This window comes from Balaenoptera musculus, chromosome X, assembly GCF_009873245.2.
Source record: "Balaenoptera musculus isolate JJ_BM4_2016_0621 chromosome X, mBalMus1.pri.v3, whole genome shotgun sequence".
Taxonomy (NCBI): domain Eukaryota; kingdom Metazoa; phylum Chordata; class Mammalia; order Artiodactyla; family Balaenopteridae; genus Balaenoptera; species Balaenoptera musculus.
Genome location: NC_045806.1, coordinates 31,536,057 through 31,548,706, shown reverse-complemented (window position 1 = coordinate 31,548,706; position 12,650 = coordinate 31,536,057). Strand labels below are relative to the sequence as shown.

Here is a 12,650-nt window from a genome sequence, read left to right as displayed (position 1 = left end):
TGCCCTAAGAACAAACTTTAATCATTGAGGGAAAGGAGGTAGAGGATGTTTACCCCAATTTCCTTACCCTTCAGCCTGACAATTCTCTCAGAAAGTTCCCAGTGAGGTTCCCCAGGTCTCAGCAGTAATCTGATATCTAGCTCATTTTCTGACTTTTTCCTTTCAGCATCTTACTTCCCCATTTGGTCAGCGTGCTTCCTGTGATCACCTCTCAAAAAAACTACTTGCAATTAAACTCTTTTCTCAGGGTCTGCTTTTGGGAGAAGAGGCACAAACTAATATTGAGAACTAATCAACCAGAATATTGCTAAAGGCCCCTAAATGATCTCTCAGATCTATCCACCCTCTCTTGTACCTCCTATCCATTTTATATGTTACCTCCAGACTTTTCTTTCTAAAACTCAGTTGACTCATGCCGCTCAGAAATCTTCAATGGCTCCAACTGCAATAAGAAGTAAAACACAACTCTGTCCAACAAAGTCTGCCTGTTTTTCTAACTGTATGTCACTCTGCATTGGCTACCACAAACACACACTCCAGACACACCCCTCTATTCATTATTTACAGAAAGTAACTTCTCTGTGTTTTCAATAAGGTTGTTTCCTCTGCTAGAATGCCCTCCCCACCATATCGGCTGATAAATCCCAGTTCATCCTTTAAGGTCCAGATCAAACCCATTATCCCCTAAGATGCCCTCTTGGACTCCCACTGTTAGGGTTAACGTTTCCCAATATCATGCTCTGCAGTGCCATGTTTAAACTCGTGGTATATCAGTGTGTACCTTGTACTGAGATGACTTATGGATATCTATTTCTACCACCAGATATGAATTCCTAGGAGGCAGGAGCCATACGGCATCTATCTTTGTATCCAGTGGTAATATTTGAAATAATTAACAAACCTATATTCCAGCTCTGACCAGTCAGGAAGGACACTGGATCCAAGTCCTGAGCCATGTGTTAACCCTTTATTTGTTGCTGAATTGTTGGGAAGTCGGGGTGGGGGGCAAAGGGAGGGGCTGTGGTGGCTAGAGATCAAAAGTTACACCTAAGTGGAGCTCAAACAATTGAGTATTTGCCAACATATGAGGAAAAGCATCTGTGAAAATATTTTAACAGAGCGTGGTTAAAGATCAGCTTTATTTATAACTACTATACTTATCAAGACTTTCCAAATTATAGGCCTTTTGTAAATAATTGTTTATATAATTAAGGACAGAACTGAAAATGTGTACAAAGTTTTTTTCTTTTTAAGATGGATGATATACACATGTACATTGACATACTTCTTTAACCAGCACAAATAGGAACGTTCTCATATATGTATGAAAATTTTAGTCTAGTTTTCTTTATATTACAACAGTTTAACAACTGTTCAGAAGCAATTACATTTACACTGCTTAAAATATTGTAGCAGCCTTCCAACAGTAATATCAATAAAAACGGAGTTTGCCTTCTTTACAGGCTCAGCTTGTCCAAATCATAATGGCAACATTGATTCAAATTTAAGGGACCGCCCTGGGAAGAACAATCATGAACATGTCTTGCAAATATTTTTCAAAATTATGAAGCTGCAAAAGCTCTTGAGTAGCCAGCAATACTTACCAATTCATCCTCACCTAACGACGTATCCTGAGTTGCCTTTAAGTTCCCCAAATTTCTTCTGAAGTCCTTCAAATCAGCATGCTAAGAGTCCTTATCTGATCAGTGAAAATACGTTTTGAAGTTTTATGGTCTCAGAAATGCTGCCAAAATCAACAAAAATGACTATACAAAGGAAAGATATATTCAATCTGATTATTTAATTCTTCTTAGCTCCATTTCTATAACTTTAAGAGTCTGATTCATGGAACAGCAGCTCCGTTTTGCTTAAAGGAGTCATAAACACTCTTAATTCAACAATGTTCTACTGTTTGAAGTTCCTCTTATGTTCCTTCTCACACACAGCAAACCTCACTGCCTTTTATAGAACAGGAAACTCAGATTTATTACTTACATAAAAAATAATAATGGCAATTCTGAATCACTTGCTACCCTTTACAAAAGACTAGTTAAAATTCTAAAACTAAGGAACATTAGGAGTGTCATTTGATGATTAAAATGAAAACTGAAATTTACATTTCTATCCTGTGAATTACATTAAAAATGGCAAAAAATATGCTACTTTATTGAATTGCCTGGAATAGGCTCACTCTAGTTCAAAATCTGCCTATCACATGGAGAATTATTAATGGGCTTTGTAAAGCCAAATGTCTGAAGAGTGACGGGAAGATTTCACAGGATGCCAACAGCTATGACTGTGGTGACATCTGAGGTCAAGCCAACTAGAAGCAGAGAGTGGGGATGCGCGGGTTGGCTCTTCGCCCATAGCATATTCTATCACAGTGGTAGTAACTGGATCACTGTGGTTGCCATTCCGAAATTTCCCTTCTGCTTGTTAACAGCGCTGGCATTCAGCCTACTCTCTATGTACTTTCTTATTTGGAGCAGCTCTCTACACCTCCTATGCTAGGTACAGACCTTTTCCTAAAACATTCTTTGTTGAGGCAAGCAAGGATGAGGGGCTAGTGCTCCCAGGAAGTACAAGATTGCTACTGGCTGTATGCTTTCTACATTTTTAAATTGTATCCATTTACCAACATTTTAATAACTTCCTCAGCAGGATCTAACCACCACGGGACACTGAATTCTCTCCCGAATAGAACAATTATTCCTTTGATGAATTACAGTCCCTCAGTTCTTCCCTGTTAGTCTTCTACACCTCTCACCTCCTCTCTCATCAAAAGCTTTGTAGGAATACCCCTCACTCCCATTCCCAAGCAAGCAATTCTTTTCAGGGACCATCAGGCAATTTGTATAAATGAATGCTTTACTAGAGAGAAACAAAGAAAACTTCACATATACCAAAGCCTTTAACCTATTTTTCATGTTCAATTAAGTATATGTACATGTTTTTATAATACGTAGTCCTATCAAGAGATATTCTCATAGGACGCTATCTGGCTCATAAATTGATATAACTATTTGAAAGTGTTTACCACAATTTTAAATGTAGATGCCTTAACTAAATATTTCTACTTCCAGGAATTTGCCCCACAAATAAATTTTTAAAAATGGACAAGAGAGTATAGCACTATAGACATAAAATGTATGCCCCAAAGCTCTGATTATTTAGAAAGGCAATGACTGAAATGGAAAACTAAATTTCCCTCTGGGTTATTTATTAGAAAGGGGAAATTTAAGTTACTTTTTAATTTCTTCTCATCACGCATCTTTCCCAGTATGGTAGTTAATAATATTTCATTAACGATTTTGTTACCTTTGAATACACCACGTTTCCAAGGGCATATGTGTAGAATATAGGGAATTGCGTTATCAGGGTCTATGGTGATGTCTGGGTTTCCCCACACCATTGGAAGATCTGAGGACACCTAGAAAAGAGTATTCAAAAACAGGAATTATATAATGTCAACATTTCCATGAAATTAGTATAATAAGCTAAAGCATAGGAAAAGCTGAAATTTAACTTAAATACCTCCATTAAAACTGTTCACTTTTAAATGAAAAGCAAACCAGAAAAATGATACATACAGTAGAAGAAAAATCTGAGACATATGAAAAAATAGAACAAAAGAACAATGTTTATTTTCTGTTGCTACTTGTAGCAAGATCACTGATGCTTAGACAATCAGACTAGCTTTTTTAGGCCATGCAGAATTTTCTTTATGCAATTTGATGTACAAAAGATAAACCATTTCAATGAATTTCTACATCAAAATTACTACAGCATATAAATAATATTTAAGCAGCATTTGACCACAACTCTTGTTGGCTAGATTCAACTTTCACCTTAGTGAGTACTTTCATCTTGCCACCCCCCCTTCCCCCCCCACTGCCCAGGCAAACACTAATCTACTTTGTCCCTCTATAGATGTGCCTATCTTGAACAATAAAAAAGAAATCATACAGTATGTGGTCTTTCGTGACTAGCTTTTTTTCACTTAGCATAATGTTTTCAAGGTTCATCTATGTTGTCGTGTTTATCAGCACATCATTTCTTTTTATTGACGAATGGTATTAAATTGTAACAACCACATTTTGTGTATCCGTTCACAAGTTGATGGAAATTTGGGGTGTTTCCATTTTTGTCTATGATGAATAATGCAGCTATGAAAACATGTACAAGTTTTTGAGTAGACACAGATTTTCTTTTCTTATGGACATACATCTTGGTGTGGAATTGCTGGGACATATGATAACCAGATGTTTAAGCTTTTAAATTACTGCTTTCCAAAACTCTTTTCCAAAATGGCTGCACCATTTTTCTTTCCCACCAGCAATGAATGATGGTTCCTGTTTCTCTACAGCTTTTCTCAAAGTTTTTGTCTGTCATTTCTATGATAGCCATCCTAATGAGTGTGAAGTGGTATCTCACTGTGGTTTTGATTTGCATTTCCCTAAGGATTAATAATGTTGAGTATCTTTTCATGTGCTTATTGTTCATTTGCATATCCTTTTTGGGGACTCTGTTCAAACTCTTCACACATTTAAAAAACTGTGTTACTTGTCATTTTATTATTAAATTGTAAGAGATGTTTATATATTCTAGAAACAAGGCCCTTATCAGATATTGGGCATGTGGATATTTTCTCTCATTCTGTGGGCTGTTTTTTCACTTTCTTCAAGGTATCATTTGAAGCACAAACATTTCAACTTTGAATTTATTTATTGTTTTGTCACACCAATGTCATATCTAAAAAAATCATTGCCGAACCCAAGGTCAAGACCTTGTATGTTTTCTTCTATGATTTACTTGTATGTTTTCTTCTATGATTTTTATAGTTTTAGCTACTAAATTTTAGTCTATGATCCTTTTTGAGTTTACTTTTGCACATGGTAAGAGTTAAGGGGTCCAAATTCATTTTTTTGTATGTGACTATAAAGTTGTCTCAGCATGATTTTTAAAAAAGACTATTTTGTCTCACTGAATTCTCTTAGTAACCTTGTCAAAAATCGATTAACCATTATTATAAAGGTTTGTTTCTGCACATTCTATTCTATTCCATTCATCTACATGTCTACCTTATGCCAGTACATTTTCTTTAATATTATAGCTTTGTATTTAAGGGTTTGTAGTAAGTTTTAAAATGAGAAAGTGTGAGTCATCTACTTTCTTTCTTATTGCACAGGATTGCTTTGGCTCTTCTGTGTCCCTTGCATTTCTGTAAGAATTTCAGGATTACCTTGGAAGATTCTGCAAAAAAGTCAGTTAGGATTTTGATATTGTGTTCAATTTGTATATCAATTTTTTTAATATTGCCATCATAACAATATTAAGTCTTCTGACCCATGAGCATGTGATGTCTTTCTATTTATTTAGAATTTCTTTAATTTCCTTCAATAATGTTTTGTAGTTTTCAGTGTATAAATCTTGACCTACTTTTGTCAAACTTAATCCTAAGCATTTTATTCTTTTTGATACTATTATAAATGATTATTAATTTCATTTTGTATCGCTCATCACTAGTGTATAGAAATGATTAATTTTTGTATATTGATCTCATATCCAGCAAATCTTCTGAACTCATTTATTAGTTTTGATAGTATATTTAGTGGATTCTGTATAATTTTCTATTTATAAGATCATGATATCTGTAAATACAGATTGTATGATTTCTCCCTTTTCACTGTGCATGCCTTTATTTCTTGTTCTTAACTAACTGCACTAGCTAGTACCCTCTAGTACAATGTTGAATAGAAGTGGCAAGAGTGGAACATCCTTGTCTTGCTCCTGATCACAGGGAAAGTTATTCAGTGTTTTACCATTAAGTATGATGTTAGTTGTGGGATTTTCATGGATGCCTTTTAGCATGTTTCAAGTACACATGGAATATTTTCCAGGGTAGACCACGTCTTAGGACATAAAAGAAGCCTCAATAAATTTAAAAGGGCTGGAATCATACACAGTATGTTTCTGACAACAACAGAATTAAATTAGAAATCAAAAATGGAAAGAAATTTGGGAAATCCTTAAATAGGTGGAATTTAAAATAACGTAGTCCTAAATAACCAATATGTCAAAGAAGAAATCCCAAGGGAAATCAGAAAATATTTCGAGCCCATATAGTGAATGTTTCCCTTTTTTATTGTACTTTTCAACTGTAGAATTTATCTTTTCATAATTTCTATATATTAATACTTACTGATACTATCTCTTTATTGAAACTTTTCATTAATTCTTCAGATACCATTTCTTTTAGTTCATTGAACATATTTACAAAGGTTTTATTATAAAGTCTCTGTCCAGTAATCCTACATGTGGGCCCCTTCAGAGACAACTTCTAGTGACTGCTTATTTTCTTGTATATGGGCCATACTCTCCTGTTTCTTTGTTTCCTTTTTCTTTGTCTCATAATTTTTGTTGTTGAAAAATATACATTTTATATAAGGTAATGTAGCCATTTTTGAAATCAGATCACTACCTCCCCATAGTTTATGTTGTTCTTGTTTTTGTTGCTTTGTTCTTTGCTGATTTAGTGATTTTTCTGGATGAACTCTGTAAATTCTGCATTCACTGTAGTGTTTGTCCACTAAATAGCTTAGTGGTCAGTAATACAGGCATACTAGCATTACTGTGCTTTGCTTTATTGCATTTTTTTTTTTTTTTTTTTTTTTACAAATTGAAGGTTTGTGGCAACTCTGCGTCGTGCAAGTCTACAAGTGCCATTTTTCCAATAGCATTTGTTCACTTTGTCACACTGATAATTTTTGGAATATTTCAAACTTTTTCATTATTTTTATATTTATTATGGTGATCAGTGATCTTTGATGTTATTATTGTAATTGTTTTGGCATTTTTTAGCAATAAAGTATTTTTTAATGAAGGTATGTACATTGTTCTTTTTAGACATAATGCTATTGTGTACTTAAACTACAGTATAGTGTAAACATAAATATAACTTTTATATGCACTGGGAAACAAAAATTCGTGTGACTTGCTTTACTATGATATTTGCTTTATTGTGGTGGTGGTCTGGAACCCAAACCAAATATCTCCAAAGTATGCCTGTAGCTTGTCACAGGTTTCTTTACATGTCTGAAACAATAAATCTTTTACCCTTTGTCAAGGAGCACTGCATACATATTGTGGCATACCTTCATCACTCAGGTAGTTTACAACTCTACCTTAGCCTTAACTTCCAGCTCACACAGCACCTCTCCATCAGCCAGAGATGAAAAAACTGGCACCCTCTCTGCCTTCCCTGGGCAAGCGCACCACTCTGCACATGCACATGGCTGGCTTGTTCCCCAGGGATATGTCAGAGTTTTAAAATCCCCTATGGGGCTTCCCTGGTGGCGCAATGGTTGAGAGTCTGCCTGCCAATGCAGGGGACACGGGTTCGAGCCCTGGTCTGGGAGGATCCCACATGCCGCGAAGCAACTACGCCCGTGAGCCACAACTACTGAGCCTGCGCGTCTGGAGCCTGTGCTCTGCAACAAGAGGGGCCGCAATAGTGAGAGGCCCGCGCACCGCGATGAAGAGTGGCCCCTGCTTGCCGCAACTGGAGAAGGCCCTCGCACAGAAACGAAGACCCAACGCAGCCAAAAATAAATAAATAAATAAACCCAAAGTTTAAAAAAAAAAAATAGTTAAAAAAAATAATAATAAAATCCCCTATGGACATCTTATTCCCCAGATCTTCCTTTCAAGTTTTTGGCCAAATTCTAGTTGGCCACGACTGTTACTGTAGCCTCAGGCAACTGCAATGTCAAACTACTGAATATTTTTGGCAAATGTCCTGAGGATAGGGCCTTTCCACCTGAGCAAGATATGAGACAAGTCAAAAGATGACAACACCTTGCTCGTGGGGTGGGGTGTTGCTAGAGAGCTACGAGAAAGGTCAAGTTGTGACAGTGTACTGGGGATGGGAATTGTGAGGAGAGCCATACTCAGTCTGCCTCTTCCTTTGTTTGCAAGGTTGCAGTTTTCATAGCTACTGTGATTGCAAGATTGCAGAGCTGAGGAGAGGGGGATAGAAATGGGTCAAGTCAAAATGCCACAAATCACCCTGCTCTTACCAGGATTCAGAGTTTTTCTTGAGTAAATACTCCTCAGATTGTTTGAAATCTTCGTTTAAATTCAAGATTTAAAAATTTTCATTTTGACAATTTTTGTCAGTGCTTTTATTGCTTTTAAGGAGGAACAGATTTATGAAACCCCTTGCTCCACCATTCTGGAAGTCCCAGGTCTCCTGTTTTCTTTATTGCATAACTATTTCCTACTCCTTGGTCACTTTGATAAAATGCCATAGCGTTTTACCTGTATCTCAATTATATTCTCTGATTTTTTTATATTCTCTTTCCTGTTAGGGCAGTCTCAACCTTCTATTGCAAACTATTCTTGTAGCAATGAGATTAAATATATGTTAAAAGGCTTTGTTTTAAAAAATACAAAGCATCATAAAAATCAATACTAACAGCAATGAAAAATAGAACAAGGAAAAGACATGAAAAGAATATACTGAGTCTGAGTTGTTAGCAGACTGTCAAAGTGGAGGTGTACAGCAAGCAGTCAAAAATGAGGGGCTGAAGCTAATACATCTTGAGTAAAAGTATGAATTTGGCATTTGTACCTAGTTGATAGTTTGAAGCCAAGAAACTGCCAAGTGGGATGCTGTACAGACATAAGAATGCTTTAGAAGGTGGAAACTTGAAAAGAAATGAGAAGGCTAGAGGAATAAAAGGACCAGATAAGTAATAATCCAGAAATGGCACGGAAATGAGGAATATAGAATGATGTAAAATAAAGGGTGAAGAGTGTTAAGAAGGCAGATAGACAGTGCCAAACATTATAGGAGTTTTGAGGCAGATAACTTGGGAAAAGAACTGATTTTTCTTGACCAAAAGTTATGGGTGATCTTTGTGGCAGAAGTTTCAACAGAGTAGAGGAGATACAAATAGACCACCATGAAATAAGAAGTGATCATGTAAATATTGCTTTTTCAAGAAGTTTAGCAATCACGGAAAGTATAGAGGGTAATAGTTGAAGGGCTATTGTTAGAGACAAGTTTTATCTTATAATGGAAAATCTTTGAGAATATTTATAGATTAAGAAAAATAATCCAACGATAAGGAAGGTATTGAAAGAGAGAGAAAGAAAGAGAGGGGGGAAAAGAATGAGAATCAGCCTTGAGTGCACAGAAGCCAACTTCATTTTACACACTGAAGAATGAAGATGGAGAATCAGAAGCATTTCAGTAGTCTCAAAGGAAGTGCAAGATGAATCCTGACACTATAAAGCAAAGTTTCTCAGTCTAGCCTTTCTCTTTAGCAGCATCTCAGTTGTTTCTCAATAGAATTTCCATTGAAATATCAGCAATAAACTAAATATTATGAATGAAAAGAAAGGGCAAATTGGTAATGCTCATTAGTACATGCTGATTAAAAATAATGGTGATTTTCAAATTAAGAAAGGTGATACTTTATTCATAATATCTCTAGGGACAAATGTTTCTTCGGTCTTAAACATGTTTCTGTTCTTTTATAATTGTTGGTGCTATTTAAATATAGAAATATAGAAGAACTGGAATACATGAACAGTATTATTAATATCTTAATGAAATGACATTTAATTAATTTAATATGTAGTATCTTTAATTACAGGAAGGGCCTCACTGAAAACTTACACTCTAAAGGTAAAATTAACCAGATTCTTCAGTTTTATTTGTGTATTGAAACCATAGAAATATAGACTTTGATTATTATTTCCTGTAAGTATAATTCTGTTATGAATAGAATTCCACTTCTACATTTAATTAGAAAAATATAGTTAATATAGCATAATTATTATTTTTAAAGGTCTACCTTTTTTAAAAAATGCATTCATTCTGAAGAATAAAAACTTTAAAAACCTACAGACATCACCTCTGCCATAACAAAATGAAATAACCAATGTTAAGAAAGTAAGCAATTTTTTCTTTAACCTGTTTTCATCAAACTCATAAGACAGGATTTCTTGCTCACCAGAAAATTCTGGAAGGGGAAAGGGAGTGGTGGAAAAATGATTTTTTTCCTTATTTATAGCAAGTGCAAGTATTCATGCTCTTTTCTTTTCTTTTCTTTCCTTCCTTCTTTCCCTCCTTCCTTCCTTTCTTTCTTCCTTCCATTTGAAAAGCCATCCATTATGTTTGTTCATTAAACAAATCTTCCTTGAAAAACTATTATGTGCTTGATACTATGATTTATGCTAAGTACAAAAGTATGGATACGAGGGGCATGCCCCCTTTCTCACAGTTCATAATCTGGTGGAGAAGAATAATCTGGTGGAGAATAGGTAATAGCAATAGGATGTAATGTACATGATGGTGGGAAAAGTACAAAAAAAAATGCTGTGGAAGCACATGAAAGGCATCTAATCCAGGTTTATGGGGATGTAGAAGGAGTCTTGGAAAAGTGGCATCTAAGCTTTGCCATAAAGAATGAAAAGGAGTTAGACATACACAGAGAAGTGGAAGATAGGGAATTGGATAGAGATTTCCAGGCTGTAGTAAAAGGAAATACTATATACAATGGCCTAAGTGTGGCTGGAGCCAGGAGTGCTAAGAGAGGAAGCTGAGCAGATAGGCTTTTGAAACACGTGAAAGCCACTTCAGGGAGCCCGGACTCAATCCTGAAGGCAAGAGATGACAGTGAAGAATTTTAGCAGGGGAGTGAGAAGATGAGATTTTCATTCATAATATTCACTCTATTTGCAATCCAGTAAGGAAAGAAGAAGAAAATCAAAGCACATATTTTTCAAGATTACCAAAAAAAGAGGACAAACCCAGAGAATTTCTAAACTTCTGATGTACCCTCTAAAACTAGATTCAGGCATCTATGATGGATAGATATTTGAAGCTTCTTTGAGGATTCTACTGGGCACATAATTTGTAGATAAATATGGGAGTGGGGAGTAGAAAAATTTATTTTCAGATCTGCTTAAACAAATCAAGTGAGGAGGGCCAAGTACAAAACCTCATAAAAAATAAAGATGTAAATAATTATGCATTCCTTCACATTCCCGCTATTATTCACACTGGTAAATGATAGCATACACTTTTGAAATTTCATGCCTGCAGATATCACATTACAATTTTAAAAGCTGTTTAAAAGTTTTTTAAAAAATATCTTTCATTGTCATGTACAATTTCTTCAAGTGAAAATACACATGACTCAAATAAGTAAATTTTAATGTGTTTTATGATTATATACTAATACTTAGATATAAAACTTGTTTGGTGCTAATTCAACTTTATAATTGAAATGGCATTTTAAAAGCTGTTGGACTAATAGAAAGGAGAATTCTAACCATCTCCTTATGTCACACTGCTTCACCTAGTTATGTAAAATTAAATGTTTTTAAATATCATATAATTCAATACACTCCTTCTGAAAACACTTTCATACCAAAAAAAAAACCAAAATCTTACCTTAAATGTTAGGATGCTTGTTGTATAATTGGGCACCATTATGGGTTTATTTGTCATCTCCCCCACTTGACAGTCTACGGTGATGTGTTCCAAGGCCAGCGGTCTTTTTCCAACCCCTTTTATGTCAAAGATATGCTCCATACCATCTACTTCATTTTGTAGGGTAAGTTTGCCCTGTGACAAATCAGCCAAATTTCAGCTCTATAGGAGTGACAGTTGGATGCCAACAATCTCTTCTATTTTAGTAATCTTGAATCTGATCAATGAAATGAGCTTTCAAGGAGGTGCTAGTCATTAGCTTTTCCAGTTTATATATAAATACTTCTACTGAACGAATAAAGATGAATTTCCTGTGAAAAGCTCTTCATTTCTTTTCACTTTCTCTAAGTGACAGTTTAATAGGCATTCTCATACATAGCAATTATATGCCTGTTTACGTCCTTGTCAAAGAAATATGACTTAAGAAAATATTTTCTGAAGTACAAACTTCCTTACTGAATACAAACAAAGCAATGATTTTACTCTGTTAAACATATTATGTAAAAATAATCTAGACATAAATATTGACAGCCTATGACATTGTGACTTTCAGAATATTTATCCCTCAAGTTACAACATTTATTAAAGTTTCAAGCAGAGTGAACACTAATGATCAAATTCATGGAAAATATAACTTTTTAAAAAAATTTTTTAGTTTAATTTTATTTTTTTATACAGCAGGTTCTTATTAGTTACCCATTTCATACATATTAGTGTATATATGTCAATCCCAACCAATCTCCCAATTTATCACACCACCACTCCCTCCCCCAGAAAATATAACTTTTCTGCAAGAAAATTTATCATTAATTATATATGTTAACATCACACATTGGTTTATTGACATATTAAAGCTAGGGAAAAAAATCAGTGAGTTCATACCATAATCTCACATTCCAAAATAGGTTTGAATGTGAGAGGATAATTCACAGTTTCACCTGGTCCAACATGTAAAACAGGAGGCCCATAAAACCATTCTCCTTCTACAGTAACTTGACATTTCCATTCATTCTTTGTTTTATTATTCTAAAGCATGAAAATAAAGACAGAAAAATATCAGAGAGACAGAAAAATATCAGTGTAAAAAATTCAAAATTCCTTACAATTATATTACCTTCCTTGATGCTATTATCACCCACTAATA

General features: G+C 34.8%; 1 protein-coding gene across 1 annotated transcript in view; it reads right to left on the bottom strand.

Annotated features, from left to right (window-relative positions):
• Nucleotides 1-12,650, bottom strand: part of CFAP47 (cilia and flagella associated protein 47) — a 489,567-nt gene that overhangs the window by 157,718 nt on the left and 319,199 nt on the right. The window contains 3 exon segments of the mRNA XM_036839258.1: nt 3,319-3,430; nt 11,468-11,641; nt 12,389-12,532. Coding sequence (XP_036695153.1) covers nt 3,319-3,430; nt 11,468-11,641; nt 12,389-12,532 — 430 coding nt within the window.